Source organism: Colossoma macropomum, unplaced genomic scaffold (genome assembly GCF_904425465.1).
Source record: "Colossoma macropomum unplaced genomic scaffold, Colossoma_macropomum, whole genome shotgun sequence".
Taxonomy (NCBI): domain Eukaryota; kingdom Metazoa; phylum Chordata; class Actinopteri; order Characiformes; family Serrasalmidae; genus Colossoma; species Colossoma macropomum.
This window is the reverse complement of record NW_023494809.1, coordinates 29228890-29249459: the sequence shown is the minus strand read 5'-3', so window position 1 is coordinate 29249459 and position 20570 is coordinate 29228890. Positions and strand designations below refer to the sequence as shown.

The window sequence follows — 20570 nt, the reverse complement described above, 5'->3', positions numbered from 1 at the left end:
AAAAAGTATTGACCTCAAGAAGTGGAACAATTTTTCATTTTAACCATGAAAAAACGGTGCAACATGTAAACTGTTTACATTTTAATGTTTGTTTTGTGAAATGTACAAATAATAAATTTTCCCTCAAATCTCTTGCTTGACAGACACAGACACTGAACATGTGAAAAAAGCTTCCTTCCAGTAATCAGCCTTCACGTTTTAACTGCACCTCCACAAGAAAACGTGCTGCTACCATGAAAACATCACGTTTACTTTGTTCTATGGTGTTTTCAAGGCCAAGATGAGATAAAACATATCAGCTATTGAAGATTTATTTTAGAGCGAGAATAAAAGCGTACACAACATTATTACAACACAGTTAATGACTAACTAGTGCACACTATAAATATATGCATATACCAGTCCACCACTTAACCCCAATAAGACAAAGGAAGCCTGTTAAGGATGAGAGCTGTTTCTCTGCTGGTGCTGCTGTGCTGCAGTTTGTTGGAGGGACAGTCGGTCAGTGTGAAGGACATCACTCTGAGTCATTATGAAGGCAAAGACAACCAGATTCAGGCTGAGGATCCCAGAACTGAACGTCCAGCCACAACCTCCACCCAACAAAGCTGCCAGCCGGACATCCACTCTGTACTGAGAGAGATGAGCGCTATGCTGGCAGAGCTGAAAGTTGAGCAGAGACACACGACGACTGCAGTGAACAGCATGGAGAGCAGACTGAGAGCCAGTGAGAGTCAAGTGGAGGAACTCAAGAGGAAGAATGAGGAGCAGAGTCAGATAAACCAAGGTGTGTCACTGAACAGGTTTCTGTCTTAATGTTAATCAAAGAGAAGTAAAAAACAATAAGTAGAGGAGACGTGGACGAGTGGTAACACTTTTTATCTCAGCCTTTATAACTGCTCATTTGCTCTATATCTTTCAAAGTTTGATAAAAGATACCATATCTGTCATTTCTGAGTCTCAGTCCTGGTGCTAGAGTCACACTGTCCTGCACTTTTAGAGTATTTCCTGCTTCCAAGACACCTGAACTACTTAAAAACCAAGTATCTGATTAAGAAGCTCCTCCTGAAGTGAGCTGGGTGTGTTAGAGCAGAGAGAGCATTACATGTAGGGCAGTGTTACTGCAGGACCAGGACTGAAAACCACAGAGTTAAAACATGAGACGCAACCTTTAACCAGCATTAATATGAGTGTGAACCAAATTGTAACTTCACCGTCTCTCAAGCTGCACACAGTCAAATATGAACACACACAAGTTTCCCAGACAGTTTTGTTTTTCAGTCACTCCATCTTTGTTGTATCTGTACAATCAAACTCCCATCTGGTAGAAGTGCATGTAAATTTTAGCATAATAGTTAAACAAAAAAGCTTAATTTGAGGTTAAGTAACCAAGCCTATTATCAATATCATTTATAATACCAGTAATAAGAATAAAATTAGAAACAACAATAATACTAATCCTTTCTGCACATAGAAATCCAAAAGTGGATGTACTTATTTTACATGCACATTGGTATAAACAAATGCTGCAACTAGTCCATGTTCCAAAAGTCATTAAATGCATCAAATCTGTGCTCTTTTTTTACACAAATTTGACATTTTCTGTTGTTGTTACATAAATAGGTCACACAAAGTCTCCCAGCTTTCAGTTTATATGACAACACACCCTGGTCTCCCCTATAATCTGAGAAACTGGTTTGAAATAACAATGATGCTTTTGCGCATGTTGTGTTCAATACATTTTATTCTATACTTTTATCTGAAGCTCAAACAGTGAATCAGAGCACCATGGAGGCGAGATTTGGGACTGAACTGGAGGAGCTGAAAAGAAAAAGTGATGGTAATTATTCATAATCTATTTTATCTATCTATTATAAGTGAAATAGAGGAATTTTCTCAAATGTCCTGTTTTAACTGTGCTCTATGAATTTCCAAGTGTGAAATCTGTTAAAGTAGATGTAAAATCATAAAAAGTCCACCACTCATCACACAAATATTGTTCTCAGCATTACCCATTCTTCAAGAATTGTGGGATTGGAATGCAGTTTTATGAAAATAAATGTGCTTTCACTTGAGATATGAATGACTGTAACAGATCTACTGTATGCATTGTTGCTTAGAGGAACTGAAAGACTTGAAAACCTCATTCAAGGTCACAGAGAACCAAGTGGAGAGCCTGAAACAGGAGAATCAAGGTAATCAATTCAACCGTCTATGGAGAAAATTGTCAAAAGAGAATGTAACATTTGAAGAAAGTGCTGACATCATTGCAGTTGAACATATTTTGTTTTCAGACTAGCTTATAATTATTCAAAGGGTCCCACTTAATGTGTACAATCTAACTCATTTTCTAACAAACACACTAACACACATTTTTCTAATCTTCCTGATACTCACTGTGCAGCAGTTCATTCATCAACATGGTGTCAGGCACATTTTACAGTCATGCTGTCTAATGCTGACTGCAGTGCTTCATTCTGTTGTGCTGAGTTGGCTGTTACTAGATCTGTATAACAAACAGTTCATTATATATGGTAACTTGTTAAACTTGAGCAGTGTTACAAAATTTCAATTTCAATTCCAAAAAAGTTGGGACAGTATAACTTTAAGAACAACGTTCCTCAATAAGTGATTACAAGGAATTTGCTGTAACTAATATCAGTAAAAAATTAAGGGAATCTGGGCAAATCTGAAGTTCAAAATCTAGAGTCTGTCATGGTGGTTTGTAGGGAGGGGTTGTGAGTACCTTGCACATATGTGAAGGCACTGAAGGATATGCACATGTTGGAGAAACATATCGCTGTTGTCAGAAGAAAACCTCATATCTCCAAAATGGCAACTTTACAGGAGAATGATAAAACCTACTTTACTCTTAATGCTAGTCAATGGAACCAGACATTTTTCCAAGTCATTTTACGTCATTTCATTTAGTCTACACATCAGAATATTTACATACAATGTAAAGGGTAACAGGTGTTTTCACATTATGTCAAAAACTGAAAAACATCAAAAATGGAGATACAACAGTGTTCTGACAACAGCGATATGCTGCCTTCTAGATGACATCTTCTCCGGCTTATTTCAACATGACAAAGTCAAGCCACATACTTCACGTTACAACAGCATGACTGCATAAACATAGAGGGTGGGTGTTAGACTGGCCTGTCTGCAGTCCAAACCTGTCTCCCAATGAAAACACGTCTGCCTGCTACACTGGACTCACACCAGTTTGCCTACCGCTGCAACAGGTCAACGGAGGACACCATTTTTACAGCTCTCCACACTGTACTGACACATCTGGATTTTCAAAACTCATATATCAGAATGCTGTTCATTGACTTAAGTTTACCATTTAACACAGTGATCCCCGCCAAGCTGATCTTAAAGCTTAACCAGCTTGGTATCAGCACATCTCTGTGCAATTGGACTCTGCACTTCCTGACTGACAGACCTCAGTCTGTTAATTTAGACAAACTCTTCTCCTCCACATCATCCTGAACACCGGCATGCCACAAGGCTGTGTGCTGAGCCCTCTTCTGTACTCCCTGTTCACCCATGACTGTGTTCCTGTTTATGGCTCTAACTTCATAATCAAGCTCGCGGATGACACCACGATGATAGGTCTGATCAGAGGTGATGATGAGATGGCCTACGCGGACGAGGTGCAGCACGGCATGGTGTGACGACAACAACCTGGCGCTCAACCCCCAGATAACCAAGGGGATCATATTGGACTTTAGGAGGGGTAGGAGCCAGGCACAGTCCCCCATCTACATCAGTGGAGCTGAGGTAGAGCGCGTGTCTGACTTCAAGTTCCTTGGTTTTCACATCTCTGATGATCTCACCTGGTTCCTAAACTCCTCCATTATAGTCAAAAAAGCAACAGTGTCTTTACTTCCTATGGAGCCTCAAGAAAGCTCACCTGTGTTCCGGGATACTGGTGAACTTTTACCACTGTACCATTGAGAGCATACTCACAAACCGCATCTTGGTGTGGTTCGGCAACTGCTCCACATCTGACCGCAAAGCCCCCCAGCGGGTGGTGAAAACTGCGCAACGCATCACAGGAACCCAGTTACCCTCCATTGAGAATATTTTCCATATGCGCCGCCTGGACAGGGTGAGGAACATGATCAAGGACGTTTCTCATCCTAACCATGGACTTTTTACCCACCTCCCAACTAGCAGGCGTAACAGAAGCCTCCATTCCCGCACCAGCAGGGTCAGGAAGAGTTTCTTCCCTGAGGCTCCACACCTAATCTGCACCCGGTGTAAGCACCACCTCTGGACTCTGGAGCAGTGGAAACGTCAGCTTCTCTATCTGTCAGTCTGATGGATGAGTCTGGGTTTGGCGAATGCCAGGAGAACGTTACCTGCCTGACTGCACTGTGCCAGCTGCAAAGTTTGGTGGAGGAGGGATGATGATATGGGGCTTTTTTTTAGGGGTTGATCTAGAACCCTTAGTTCCAGTGAAGGGAAATCTTAATGTTTCAGCACCAAGACATTTTGGACAATTGTACACTTCCAACTTTGTGGGAACAGTTTGGGGAAGAACCTTTCCTGTTCCAGCATGACTGAGCCCCAGTGCACAAAGCAGCTCCATAAAGGCATGACTGGGTGAGTTTGGTGTGGAAGAACTTGACTGGCCCTCACAGAGCCCTGACCTCAACCCCATCACACACCTTTGAGATGAACTTGAACAGAGGTTGTGAGCCAGGCCCTCTCGTCTGACCTCACAAATGCTCTTCTGTATGAATGAGCAAAAATTCCCACAGACTCTCTCCAACATCTTGTAGGAAGCTTCCCAGAAGAGTGGAAGCTGTTAGAGCTGCAAAGGGGGACAATCTCCACGTTAATGCCTATGGATTTAGAATGGGATTCATAAAAGCTGCTGTAGGTGTAACGTGTAGGTGTCCCAATGCTTTTGTCCATACAGTGTATGTCATTTCCACACAGAGTCTTCTAATTTATAACTTATTCCATTTAACGACCCACCCTGGTCTGGTCTGTAATGTGATACACCAACTTCAAATAACAGTGATTCTTTTGCTCATGTTGTGTTTTATTTTGCATTTTGTTTAATGTGTTAATCTGAAGCTCAAATGGTGAATCAGAGCGCCATGGAGACAAGATTTGGGACTGAACTGAAGGAGCTGAAGAGAAAAAATGATGGTAATTATTTCAAATCTATTTGTTTATAATTGAAAAAGAGGAATATTCTCTTACATCCCAAGTTTTACTGTGTTCTATGAATTTCCGAGTATAGGATTTATTAAAGTAGACATACACATTCAGCTTTTTTGCATGAATAAAAAAACACCATTCAACATTAATCATTCCCAGATCAGTCTCAGAGAAAAAGTATACATACTCAGCATCAGCCATTCTTCATGAATTGTTGGATTTTGAACATAGTTTTATGAAAATAAATGTGCTTTCACTTGAGATATGAATGACTGTAACAGATCTACTGTATGCACTGTTACTCAGAGGAACTGAAAGACTTGAAAACCTCATTCAAGGTCACAGAGAACCAAGTGGAGAGCCTGAAAGTGGAGAATCAAGGTAATGAATTCAAATTTCTATAAAACAGTTGAGAAAGATGTGAGAAGAGGATGTAGAATATAAAATGTGAGGAAGCTGCTGACATCATTGCACTTGTTGTTTTCAGACTAGCTTATAATGATTTAATGTATACAATCTAACTCACTTTCTAACCAACCTGAGATATACAGATTCAGCTGCAAATGAATCTGTATAATTAATAGTTCACTTCATGTGGCAAATTATTAAACTTGAACACTAATACTAAATTCCAATTGTAAAAAAAAATTAAATGCAAATAAAAAAAGCAGTAATTAATAAATCCACTTTGACCTGTAATTAAACGAAGACACTATAAAGATATTTGGATTTAGATGTTTTATCTCATCGACTTTATTGCTAGTATAATACTGTAAGTCAGTATTAAAACAATGTTTTAATGTAATGAACAAGAACTAGAGTCAGTTTCCACGTTATGTGACTAAAAGTGTAAAATGTTCTGTTTATTGAAGAGAGAAAAGTGGCGTTTTCAGCATCACTTTTAGTAGATGGAGATGGTCATACTGGGCCATACAGCGCTTTATTTCCTCTGATCTACAAACACGTCTTCACCAACATCGGCAAAGCTTACAACCCAGCTACAGGTGAACTGTTTCAAAAAGATTATATTGTACATGTATAGTATAACCATTCATAATTATTTTTTGCACAGTATATTTTAATGTATATAATATAAATATATAATTTTAAGAGATATATTTATATTAAAATAAATTCTAACTGAAAACTTTTTTGTCTGTTTTATCGCATTTGTCAAGATTCACTGTAATCATTTATACATTTATATGTAAATGATACATTCTGTAAAAATGACTAATGGACGGTTTGCTAAAATGCTAAACTCCTAAAAATATAATGTAATTTCGCAGTATAATGAACAGAGTTAAGGGAGGATTCTTCCTCCATTCCCACCATATATTATATAGTTTGCTATTTTTACCAATATTTACCTTTCAACAGGAATTTTCACTGCGCCTGTGAGAGGAGTCTACCAGTTCAGATTCCACATCCACGGATATAGTGGAAGAGTTGTAGCAGTGCAATTACATAAGAATGGACATCAGGTAGCTGGAACATATGCTTATCAGGACCAGCACAGAGTGAGTTCCTCTAATGGAGTCTCACTGTTACTGGAAGTAGGAGACGTCGTCTGTATTAAACTCCACCCTAATTCATGGATATATGATAGTGACTTTCATCATTGCACCTTTAGTGGTCACATGCTGTTTTCTATTTGAGCAGTTCATCTATAAATATTCGATGGAAAAGAGAGAAAAAAATGAATTTCCATGTACATGAAATTGTTTGTATTCATTATTATTTATCATCCTGTTTTTCTTCTTTTTTTCTCATTTCCAACTGTTCTTTACTATGATTTTAGTCACAAAAGGCTATTTTTTACATTTTCTTTTTATTATCTCATTTATTTTTTCATTTGAACCAGTGTACAATGTTCTTCTTATCCTGTCGTTGTCAAAGGAAAAATAGGAATTCACTCATGATAAACCTTGCTTCACTCAGCAAAACACAATTTCTAAATTTTAATTAGCAGTTTTTGACCTCTGAGTAATTCATATTACTGTGAATTGTGAACTGATGTAATAAAAATTAAAATTGAGTTTGTGAGCTGTAAAACATGATGTCATGATGTCAGCTGATACAAGCTGCTGCACTTCTGTTATCAGAGAGATTTTCCACTTTCAGACTATCATGTGATCAAAGTCATCATGTGGCTTGTCTTGATGAGACTCTCCAGTTCCACTAATTAACACCTGCATCACACATATTCTTAAAATAGGTACTACAGAGCTTATTTATAGTGTTTCCTCCTTGGACAGAGAAGCCAGAGTGCTTCCCTTCACACTGAGATATCTTTAATATTAAAATATCAGTTCACTATTAATACAGAACAACATCCTACAGGCCACAGTAGTTTTCAGCATCAGACCTTGTTTAATGTAGGTAATGAGTGAGTTGAGTCTGCTGACTACAAACAGGTAAAACAATAAAATGTTCAAGACTGTGGCCTCCAGGACTGGAGCTGTGCGTCACTGCATTAATGGGGTGATTATCACTTGTAAAAGCATCACGAACACTGTGACACAGCAAAACCACCAGACTGTGACAGTTTTATTTAGTTTGGTGAAACTCGTGAGTGAGAGAACGTTTGATGCTTTCAGGCTGGATTCACACTGAGAAACGTTCATGTATCCAGTTGCATGTTGTGAGAGGCCTGTTAATCCTTAATCAGCCATTATGGTTATAGCCTACTTGACATCCCACTCATCTTGAACTACAAGCACTGAAGTTCATTATGAACCACATCTTCTGTAATAATTTCCATCATCTGGATCCCAAATGAATCTGAGCTCTGAAAATGAATCTACATTGATCACAACAACAGCAGACCAAAGGAGAATAAACTGTGGCCAGAACAGCTGTTTAAACAGCTGTTACCAAGCTAGTTACAGCAGCTACTGTACCTGTCCTGCATCTTGTGATGCATTACAGGAATTTTGATAGGCTATTTGAGTTGCAGAACATTTTACATTATTAGGTTTCAAGCAACTAATGTTGCATTTAAGCCATCCTCACGCACCCATTACTCCTAAGATCCAATCCAGCGTTAACAATCGAGCTTGAAGAACTGTGTAAAATCTTGTCTTATTGCAGGAAGTAAGATACAGTGATCCACAATGATGTTATACTTTATGTAGCTTTTAGCTGAAGCAATTCATACAAGTGCTTTCTATTAAAATCAGATTTCAGTGTCTTTGTTATTTATTTAGTGCTGAAAAATTTCTGCTGAATAAAATGTTACAAAAAAAAAAATACTGTACTGTCCTTTCTTTGCTGTGCACTGGTCATAGCAATGTAGCCCATGTGAACGAGTTACTATGTTTGGGGCTCATTAACGAAGGATAATGTTTAACCTAGGTTCGTGAGAGGGGTTTAAATCACTCACAATAATACAGGACTTACAGAACATGAACAGTGACATTTATTGTACACCACATTGCGTATTCAAATCTTTTTCTTTGGCTTGCAAAAAAAATCTAAATAAAATAAAGAGTGAAATAAAAGTCGAGAGCTCTCTGTATCAAAATAAAGGAGTCAAACATGTTTTTCCTCCTGTGTGTGTGTATGTGTAACAACGTCCATCTACCCGGGTAGTGTGTTACGAATGTAAATCTTATCTGGGTTCCAGAAGTCTTGAATGCACTGAAGATGAAGTTCAGTCCGCTCATAACGCAAGGTTCCAGGTCTCCTCATTCAAGTCCAGGGCTCGGCTTGCCATTCCAAAATCGTCAAGTACAAAAACCAATCTGCATTTGGCAAAGCAAACAATAACCAATTTCAACACAAAAAAGGGTACAGTTCCAAGTAGCCTACGTGCACAACTGCCCATGCATTTTAGCTCAATTAAGATTTTACATTTTACATTTACTTACACAAGCAATCAAAGCTTCCACAGTTATTCACTTAAACGTATATACATGAATAAAACTGTAGCTGTGATAGTTTACCGAGAATACAATTAAAATACTATGTTGGATGGATTCAGCAACAAACAATAAACAAACAACACAAAAGGCAATTGGTAATAAAAGAATAATCTTGCATGAAAAATAAAGCTCCGATTGGTTTTCTTAGCTCCCATTAACCTGAACTTAGGATAATAACTGAACTTGTGAGTTAGCCATAGAAACAACATAAGGAAATCAACTCACCAGAGTTCTTGCGTTCAGTGGAATAACTCAGAAGTACATTCGAAGTCTTGATGAAATAGAAAGGATGCTCTTCATTTCAGGTGGATACATAACTCAAAACGTGCAAATTACTCCAGTATTTCACAATCAAACAGTGTTTTTCTTCCCAGTTAACTCAACAGCCATTTCTTTTCAACACGTTGTTGGAAAATGGAAGCTATCGCTTCCTTAGGTGGAGCCTCGTATTACTTGACAGATCACACTCTACAGGTTGGTTATAATAAAACTCTATTAAATAACCAAAATAACGTATAGGGGTTACACCTGCACAGATCCATATCTTTCGGATAGCCCGGCCAGTAGAACCTCTGCCACAATCGCTTCCTCATCTTGCCCACACTAAAGTACACCATGCCAGCCGCTGCATGCACCGTCTTCCTCAGGTTACATAGCACCAGCAGCTGCCACACACGTTTCTCTGGCACCAGCTCCTCCAACAGGCAGTACAGCATCTCGTTGTGCATCCGGAGGCTGTACCAGCCAGCTTGAAGCACCTTACCAGTGGGGCCTTGTGGTGTCATGTCAGCCCAGCCCAGATTCTGCCAGCACACTGGTCGCTCCGGTGCAACTTGCTCCAGAGCCACTCGGTGGGTCATCTCCTTCTCGAGCTCCTCCAACGCATAGTGACGTGTTGCTCGCCATGGCCTTCCTCACACCAAGGATGAGCTCCGCTCTCTCTGCATCAGTGATGGCTGCTTGAAGGCGGGTAAGTGTGTTGAGCTTTAAGTGCCGTCTCAGCTTCTCTGGCAGCAGTGCATTCAGGAAGCGCTTCAGCACAAACTCCTACTACACAGCCTCAGCTCCACCGCCAGCATGCTTATCCACTCTCCCTTAAGTCCCTGCCTCTCAGGGAGCATTGCTGGAGGTTCGTGGTCAATGCTGGAAGATCGTCATCTGAAGGCTCCTTCGAAGCATGGTAAGTGGATGTGCATCATCTCTCTCTCTCACTGGGTTTCTGCTGGGCTACACTGCTGAACCTCGCTGCACTGTTTCATTTGCTGTTTCCCTCAGGCAGCCATCTCGCTTTCAGCTGGCTCGACCCATCTGGGTTGGTGCAGGCAAAGTGCTCAGTACCCCTTTCCGCTGGGCTCTGTCTTCCTCACTATCCACCTTTGAGTTTCCTGATTCACCACTTGACTTCGTCCAGCTCAACAGCCATATCCCACTTCTGACACCAATGTTGCATCAACCTAGAAGAAGACACAGAAAATGAAGCATGTTTAGGTGAATGCTCTTTTATTTTTAACAGGCACTTTAAGGGACTCCAAGAAATGCTCAGCCCAGTGCTAATCACAGCATGAAAAACAAGGAGTAGATAAAGGAGGGCATGACAATCGAGGAGGGTAAACACTTCTTTCTACTTCTTAAACACATAGTCCACCCTCCTCAGACACAGTTTACTCTAAACAACACAACTACACTAAATAACAGCATACTACACTTAGAAAAGCATACAGAATACGTACTACTAAATGTGTACCATTGGTCATGATCTTGTCACAATTAAAAGAAATAAGGAACTCATAAATGTCCTTATGAATGACTGTTTGCTTAGCAGTAACAAAACTTTCAGAATCTCACAGTGCTCATTTTTGAGTTAAAAAGGAATCAAATTAAATAAATTACACAGGGCAAAAATGAATGGCCGTACATAATCTTATTGACCATATAACGCTGATGCTATGTGCTGTAGCACAAATTAAAATATTGTTGCTTTGAGATTAACATAATACATCTAAAAAGTATGGATCTCAAGAAGTGGAACAATTTATCTTTTTAACTATGAACTTTCAATAGTTTACATATTGTGCCTGTTTTTTCAATGTTTGTTTGGTTAAATGTACAGATAATTTTCCCTCAAATCTCTTGCTTGAAAGACACAAACATTGAAATTTGAAAAAAAGCTTCCTTCCAGTAATCAGCCTTCACGTTTTAACTGCACCTACACAAGAAAACGTGCTGCTACCATGAAAACATCACGTTTACTTTGTTATCTTGTGTTTTCAAGGCCAAGATGAGATAAAACATATCAGCTATTGAAGATTTATTTTAGAGAGAGAATAAAAGCGTACACAACATTATTACAACACAGTTACTGACTAACTAGTGCACACTATAAATATATGCATATATGAGTCCATCACTTCATTCTAAGGACAAAAGAAGTGTGCTAAGGATGAGAGCTGCTTATCTGCTGGTGCTGCTGTGCTGCAGTTTGTTGGACGGACAGTCGGTCAGTGTGAATGACATCACTCTGAGTCATTATGAAGGCAGAGAGAACCAGATTCAGGCTGAGGATCCCAGAACTGAACCTCCAGCCACAACCTCCACCCAACAAAGCTGCCAGCCAGACATCCACTCTGTACTGAGAGAGATGAGCGCTATGCTGGCAGAGCTGAAAGTTGAGCAGAGACACATGACGACTGCAGTGAACAACATAGAGAGCAGGCTGAGAGCCAGTGAGAGTCAAGTGGAGGAACTTAAGAGGAAGAATGAGGTGCAGACTCAAATAATTCAAGGTGAGTCACTGAACAGGTTTCTGTCTTAATGTTAATCAAAGAGAAGTAAAAAACAATAAGTAGAGGAGACGTGGACGAGTGGTAACACTTTTTATCTCAGCCTTTATAACTGCTTATTTGCTCTATATCTTTCAATCTTTGATAAAAGATACCATATCTGTCATTTCTGAGTCTCAGTCCTGGTGCTAGAGTCACACTGTCCTGCACTTTTAGAGTATTTCCTGCTTTCAAGACACCTGAACTACTTAAAAACTAAGTACCCAATTAAGAAGCTCCTCCTGAAGTGAGCTGGGTGTGTTAGAGCAGAGAGAGCATTACATGTAGGGCAGTGTTACTGCAGGACCAGGACTGAAAACCATAGAGTTAAAACATGAGACGCAACCTTTAACCAGCATTAATGTGAGTGTGAACCAAATTGTAACTTCACCGTCTCTCAAGCTGCACACAGTCAAATATGATCATATAATGAACACACACAAGTTTCCCAGACAGTTTTGTTATTCAGTCACTCCATCTTTGTTGTATCTGTACAATCAACTCCCATCTGGTAGAAGTGCACATACATTTTACCATAATAGTTAAACAACCTTAAAGAAACTTAACAGTAATATAAATAAAAAAGAAAATAACAAGAATACTAATCATTTCTGCACATGGCAATCCAAAAGTGGATGTACTTATTTACACATTGGTATAGACTAAGGCTGCAACTAGTCCATGTTCCAGTTAATAACATATTCCACTGTGCTTTGCTTTAATACTACTGACTCCGCCCATAAAATAAACAAATCGAGGCTCTTTGTTCCACAACTTTGATGAATAAGTTACACTGTCTCACCTAATTTTTCATTGTTGTTGTTACATAAACAGGTCACACAAAGTCTTCCAACTTTCAGTTGAGTCCATGTGACAACACACCCTGGTCTCCCCTATAATCTGAGAAACTGGTTTGAAATAACAATGATGCTTTTGCGCATGTTGTGTTCAATATATTTTATTCCATACTTTTATTTGAAGCTCAAACAGTGAATCAGAGCGCCATGGAGGCGAGATTTGGGACTGAACTGGAGGAGCTGAAAAGAAAAAGTGATGGTAATTATTTATAATCTATTTTTTAAGTGAAATAGAGGAACTTTCTCAAATGTCCTGTTTTAACTGTGTTCTATGAATTTCCAAGTGTGGAATCTGTTAAAGTAGACATACACATTCAGGTTTTTGCATGAAGAAAAATCCTAACAAGTTCATCACTCATCACACAAAAATGGTTCTCAGCATTACCCGTTCTTCATGAATTGTGGGATTGGAATGCAGTTTTATGAAAATAAATGTGCTTTCACTTGAAATATGAATGACTGTAACAGATCTACTGTATGCATTGTTACTCAGAGGAACTGAAAGACTTGAAAACCTCATTCAAGGTCACAGAGAACCAAGTGGAGAGCCTGAAACAGGAGAATCAAGGTAATAAATTTTTTTTTTTTTTGTAGTACAGTTAAGAAAATTCTGAAATAAAATGAGAATTTAGAATTTGAGGAAAGTACTGACTGAATGTAATGAGTCTGAGTGAATACCTGCCTGTAAGTCTCCAACACTGGCCATCAGACTCCCACACTGTGGTCAGATCTCATTGTCTCGTACCAAACCTCTCATGCCGGAAACTAATTTCAAGAGCATGTTAGTACATCTACACATGGTAGGAATTGGCCACTGTATGATGTGCAACATGAGGGACATCTTTAGATCATATACTGGTGCTACATCAGTGTGTTGATTAAACAATAGAATACAAAAGGGAGTGTTAGGTTGACTTTACACTGTGAAACTTCCATGCAACTTTCATTCCTTGAAACTTACATGAAACTAAGTTGCACTTGAGTTGCGTAACATAAAGCCTCCTGCAATTCACTTGAAACTCACTCGCAACATTTGCATCTCAACTTTGTATTAAAATGCAGATAAAGCATTGCATAAAATCTTAAACCACATTATGCTGAATGATTGACTTTGCTGGATCAGTGGACAATGCAACAGAAGATGGATTAAAATGAGATCCTGTTCAACGTTCAGGTTTCCTGAAGCTAAAGTTTCTGTAACTCACTAACTTGCCTAGCCAGCTAACATCAGCATATATTTTGTTATCCTGCTTTATTGTGATTTACATACTAATTCAAAATTTTTCTCTTATAAAAATTATTAACTTGTTGTGCTTCTAGGACAGAATGAGCAAGACAACAGGTACAACTATAATGGCTAATTAAACATTGATCTCTAAAGTCATAACATACACAACAGATTTAAAAGTCAAATGTGTAGTCAAGAACTACAGATGGATAAAAGATAGATGTATAGGCATAGAAAAGAATGACAGTAACAGCTGGAAAAAACTTACTGTTATGTGTTGATCTAGAATATGGTGAGCACAGGGTGAGAGAGGAGATGTACATCACGCAATGGATTCTGTTCAAGCTAATTACATATATTTAGAGCAATATTAGAATATAACAGATGCCACCTGATAACAATCCACAGAAAATATGCCATCTGCCCAGGTGTAAGCATAAGCCAAACCAATAGATAAAACCCAATACTAACTCCACACTAACTTCCCTAAGTATAAACCACAACAAAGAAAATAAAGCACAGTTTACTTCCCTTACTCTTACCCAGTGGTGGACAGTAACTAAGTAAATGTAATTCATTTCTTTACTTCAGTAGGTTTTTCATGTATCTGTACTTTACTGAAGTATTTCCATTTTGGGCGACTTTTTTACTTTTACTCCACTACATTTTGCGAAATCTGTCGTTCCTTTTGGTTTATGTGTGTATAAAAACGTAACATGTCAAAACAAAAGAAGTGCGGAGCAAAAACACCAATCAGGACACAGCGCACACTTTGTTTTGAGCTTGTTTTGACCTGTTGGTCATACCGACCCAGTGCAGCACACGGTTCAACATCAGCGCAGCAGCGTGAATTTTGGGAGAGTCTATTCAACATAAATGATGAACTAACCTAACTTTGTGTAAATAGACCACAATATAGAAATATGTACTCATATGCAGTTGTGACTGACGTGTCTTTTTTCTGAATTCATACAAACACGATTTCATTTTATAGTAAATTACTAGTTTATGGCTAGTTTATGTTTATGAACAGAGACCTACAGATGCAGTTTAGTAAAGGAAACTCATTTGTGAATCTGAGTTTAAAGTTTTATTAAACTTAAACTTGTAACTAAGCTGCAAATAAATCTTAAACTGAAACTTTGCTTGTTTGTAAATAGTCATTTCAGAGCCACTCAGTTCTACCTGATGGAAACTGTTTGCCTTCAGTGTTTTGTGCTGATGATAATTTTAATAGACATCAGCGTCACTAATTAATGACTCTATTAAAAGACTGGTTTACCAAGAGAGACACTGGAGTATTTTCACCTAAACTGAGTTAATGAAGCAGAGTCTTGTTATAAAAATGATAATAGGACATCAGAGCCATAATTAATCTTTTAGTACTTTTACTTTCGATACTTAAGTACATTTGAAGGCTAATACTGTTGTACTTTTACTCAAGTGGAGGTCTAAAGGGAGGAACTTCTACTTTTACTGGAGTAATATTTTACTTTGAGTATCTCTACTTTAACTCAAGTACATGGTTTGTGTATTTCGTCCACCACTGCTCTTACCTAACCCAAAACCATGATGTCACAAATAACAGCACAGCTGAGCCAAAACTGTTGTATCAGCTTTCTTTTCTGCTTTGGCTGTTTTGTTGTGTTCTGTGTATGGAGCAAAATGAAGTGTTCTTTATGTGGTATCAGATCTAGAGTGGAGAAGAAACCCTCCCCTCCCATGAAACTCAGGGCTAACAGATAACAAATTACCTTTCCAATGTACATCATAGAAACTGTGAAATAGCTCTACACGGCTTCACTTCACTGTTGATCTGCTGCTTCTCAAACTGTTTGAACGCGCCTGTGGTAACCAGCGCAGGAGAGCGAAGGAAAAAACCCAACATTTTCATTATCATTCAAATTATTTCTCACACTTCACTGTAGATCTATTTAATCTTACATTTTTTGGGCCAAAATTCACTGCATTTTTTTGCTTTCGGCCTAAAACATTAAGAGCCTCTTTTGACCATTTTCAGACGAAATGCTAATGTCTGCAAATTCGGAACATCCCTAATAGTTACTGTAATAAACATATTTTGTTGGTGTGCTCAGGAAAGTCTTTTGTTACTGTCAGTAATAATGTGTTTTGACATTACGTGACTAACAGTGTAAAATGTTCTATTTATTAAAGAGAGAAAAGTGGCATTTTCAGCATCTCTCTCAGGAGGTGAAACTGGTCATACCGGACCTTACGGCACTTTATTTCCTCTGGTCTACAAACACGTCTTCACCAACATCGGCAATGCTTACAACCCAGCTACAGGTAGACTGTTTGTGTACTGTATTATTTGTATTATTTCATATGTATGATATTTATATGTATAATACTGTGGAGTCCTGCCACTGGCTTGCGGTGCCATGGGAGCACTGGAGGCGCATGGCGGCTCTCAGAAGGAGAGAGTTTAATGTTGTAGATAAGTTGTTGTCGTTGGCTTAACATGTGTTTGCATGTTGGTTGTGCTGTTCTGTGCTGGAGTAGATGTGTCAATGTTAGTGTCTATGATGAAGAGAAACCTGTATGGCTAGAAATGACCATTGCTCCGCCTGTTATTCCCCGTTTTTTTTTATTCTAATATTTTATACTAACGCTGTTTGCTACCCGGTGTGGACCAGAGGAGGATGGGTTCCCCTTTTGAGTCTTGGTTCCTCTCAGTGTTTCTTCCTCTTGCTTTTAGGGAGTTTTCCTTGCCACTGTCGCCATTGGCGATGCTCATGGGGGCTCGGACCCGGAGCCTGTAAAGCTGCTTTTTGACAACACCTGTTGTAAAAAGCGTTATATAAATAAATTTGACTTGACTTGACTTGACTTGACTGCTCACTATCCTGGACACTTGGATAGTGCTGGATTCTCCTTTGCTGCCTGTTCAATAAAAGAGCATTCGTCTTTAGTTCATCTTCATTCATCTTCTTCTATGCAGATGCCACAATACAACCATTGACAATTATTTACACAGTAATATAATTAATTAATATAATTTTTTTAATTCTACACCATTTCACATCGTTGCTGTCCAAAAGAAAACACGTGTCTCCAAAATAGTAGCATTGCAAGAGAAACAAAAATGCTCTTAACTTTCAGTGTGAGTTAATGTAAAGAGATTTTACTCCATACTCTTTATGCCTGTGCTTGAATTAATGTAAAGTCATCCTTGCATTAATGTTGATTTTATATGTTTCATTTTTTTTTAAAAATCTTTGTAAAAACTGCAACACATCAGGTGGTATAGTGGTGATTAAACAAAAACTGTGTATTATAACAGTACACAGACTCTCCCTATATGAATCATATATTGTGTATATTTTACTTATATCTTTATTTTTAACAGGAATTTTCACTGCACCTGTGAGAGGAGTCTACCAGTTCAGATTCCACATCCATGGAGCAAATGAAAGAGCTGTAGCAGTGGAATTACATAAGAATGGACATGAAATAGCTGCAACATATGCCTATCAACCCCAGGGCAGCGTGAGTTCCTCTAATGGAGCTTCACTGTTACTGGAAGTAGGAGACGTCGTCTGTATTAAGCTCAGAGCTAATTCATGGGTGTATGACAGCAGTTCTCATCACAGCACCTTCAGTGGTCAAATGCTGTTTTCTGTTTAAGCAGTTCATCAAAAAATAGTCAATGGAAACAGACAGTAGACGTGGGTGGTCTTTGGACTAAGTAAAGGTAGAAAGCTGCCAGGGGGCCCATGAAAATACAAATTAGATGTCCTGCATGTTGACGTTAAATAATGTTTTCTGAAATATATATCCATTTTGAAAATAGCTGTTATTTACTATTATTATTATTATTATTATTATTATTATTTATAGAGTAGTTTGTTTGTTTCATGAATATTTCTTAAAACAAGCAATTTTATTCACCATATCATGAGATCATTTTCAGTGAAATTTCCTGTTTAGCTTGCAATTCAAATAAGTGAAGAGTTATTTGACATGTTGAGATTCTAATTATGTTCAAACTGATTTTTCTGCAAACTGTCTGTTAAAAACTGAATTTTTTACAACCTCGTTTCCAAAAAAGTTGGGACGCTGTGCAGAATGTAAATAAAAATAGAATGCAATGATGTGCAAATCATGTAAACCATATTTTTAAAGGAAAATACTACAAAGACAACATATCAAATATTTAAACTGAGAAATTTTATTATTAATATATTAATATATGCCAATTTTGTATTTCATACCAACAACATGTTACAAAAAAGTTGGGACGGGGGCCTGTTTACCACTGTATTTCATCACCTCTTCTTTTAACAACACTCTGTTTGAGAACTGAGGAGACACTGCTGTAGTTTTGAAAGTGAAATGTTTTCCATTCTTGTTTGATATAGGATTTCAGCTTCTCAACAGTTCAGGGTCTCATTTATCGTATTTTTCATTTCATAATGCAGCAAATGTTTTCAGTGGTGACAGGTCTGGACTGCAGGCAGGTCAGTTTAGCACCCGGACTCTTTTAATACAGAGCAATGCTGCTGTAACACATGCAGAATGTGGTTTGACACTGTCTTGCTGAAATAATCAAGGCGTTGTCTGGATGGCAGCAAAACATGTACATATCGTTCAGCATTAATGGTGCCTTCACAGATGTGCACGTCACCCATGCCATGTGCACTAATGCCCCCTATACCATCATGAATACTGGCTTTTGAACTGTGCACTGATAACAAGCTGAGTGGTCTTTAGCCCGGAGAACGCAGTGTCCATGATTTCCAAAAAGAATTTCAAATGTTGATTCGTCGGACCACAGGACACTTTTCCACTTCACCTCAGTCCATTTTAAATGAGCTCAGGCCCAGAGAAGGCGGCAGTGTTTCTGGATCCTGTTTATCTTCGGTTTCTTCTTTGTGTTTTAGAGTTTTAACTTGCATTTATGGATGCAGTGATGAACTGTTTTCACAGACAGTTTTTTCAGAAGTGTTTCTGAGCCCATGCAGTGATTTCCACTACAGAATCATGTCTGTTTTTAATGCAGTGTTGTCTGAGGGCCCAAAGATCACGGCCAGCAAATACTGGTTTTTGGCCTTGTCCCTTACATACAGAGATTTCTCCAGATTCTCTGAATCTTTTAATGTTATTATGCACCGTAGATGATGAAAAGCAAACGTTCTTTGCTTTTTATGTTGAGAAACATTATTCTTGAATTGTTGCACTATTTGATCGTGCAGTCTTTCACAGAGTGGTAAACTCTTCCTTATCTTTACTTTGCTTTTTTATACCCAATCAGGTTATTGACCTGTTGCCAATCAACCACCAGGTGTTTTTTTTTAAGCATTACACAACTTTATCAGCCTTTTGTTGCCCCCTTTTTTGGAACATGTTATTGGCATCAAATTCAAAATGGGCAAATATTTTTCAAAAAACAATAAAATTTGTGATATGTTGTCTTTTCATTTTCAATGAAATAAGGTTTAAATGATCTGCATGCCATTGCATTTTGTTTTTATCTACATTTTGCACAGTATCCCAACTTTTTTTTGTAATATTTACTAGTGTAATTTTAATATTCATGTGTGCAAATTGAACTTCAGAGATCAAAAATATATATTTGCCATAGTAACTGGAATTTCGTACATTTTCTTTAATTCACATTTAATTGTTACTGCAGTTATAATGTTTTGAAAAGAGGCTTAAAGTCCTACCAATGAGAAATTTACAATGTATTCTTATTTGTCAGCTCTTCTTCCTTTAAAATTCATAGCTCGGTTTCTGAGAATGTTGTTTTTCTTCATTTCTGTGTTGTTAATTGTGTCTAGGTGTTTAATATGTATGAGCTCCTTTACATGTTGATTGTGATTGGCTCTTGCAAATCTTATGAATCTGTTCCTCAGACTTTCAGTTTTCATTCAAAGTTATTAAGTAAGTCTTATTGCTATGAAATGTGAACTTACTTCAAAATATTGAATGTGTGAGCTGTGAAACGTGACTTTGTGGTGTGTTACCTTAGCCAGGGACACAAGAGTTAAAAAGTAGCTTGTAGAAGTTACTGCACTTCTGTTATCAGAGAGAAATGAAACTTTCAGATTATCATGTGATCAAAGTTGGCTCATGCAGCACTTCAGTTCTACTCATAAACAGCCACATCACACGCATTCTTTCTGATGACTTTATTTACGGTGCTTCTTCCCCAGACAGAGAGCCAAAAGTGTTTTTCCTGACACTGAGATGTCTTTAAAACTTTGGTAGTTTATAGTTGGGTTGCAATGTTACATACTGGTACCAGCGCAAATACTGACACTTAAGCACACTGGGGTTAATGGTATTGTCACTGTAAAGTGAAGATGCTTATCAGTTATTGCTGATTCACATGTTCCGGAGCAAATTACACAGCACTAAGTTACAGTTAATGACCAACCAGTGTACAGTATACTGTATATATATATGAGTCTACCACTTAATCCCAAGAAGACAAAGGAGGCGTTTTTAAGGTCGAGAGCTGTTTCTCTGCTGGTGTTTCTGAGCTGCAGTTTGTTTAAAGTCAGTGTGAATCTGATTACTCTGATTAATC

The 20570-nt window shown here is 38.2% G+C and overlaps 1 protein-coding gene across 1 annotated transcript; it reads left to right on the top strand.

Annotated features, from left to right (window-relative positions):
• Window positions 1–444: 444 nt before the first annotated feature.
• Window positions 445–18102, top strand: LOC118798719 (interaptin-like). The gene is made up of 7 exons (XM_036558234.1): window positions 445–787; window positions 1766–1840; window positions 2121–2195; window positions 5098–5172; window positions 5491–5565; window positions 6057–6188; window positions 17385–18102. Exons 1-7 carry the CDS (start codon window positions 445–447, stop codon window positions 17660–17662), a joined length of 1053 nt encoding a protein of 350 aa, XP_036414127.1. The 3' UTR covers window positions 17663–18102.
• Window positions 18103–20570: the final 2468 nt, after the last annotated feature.

Bases quoted from the DNA above. Each gene is read 5' to 3' on its own strand.
- LOC118798719 (XM_036558234.1), top strand. From the start codon at position 445: ATGAGAGCTGTTTCTCTGCTGGTGCTGCTGTGCTGCAGTTTGTTGGAG. The intron at 788-1,765 runs GTGTGTCACTGA...TTTTATCTGAAG, and splicing joins GCAGAGTCAGATAAACCAAG to CTCAAACAGTGAATCAGAGC. The intron at 2,196-5,097 runs GTAATCAATTCA...GTTAATCTGAAG, and splicing joins CCTGAAACAGGAGAATCAAG to CTCAAATGGTGAATCAGAGC.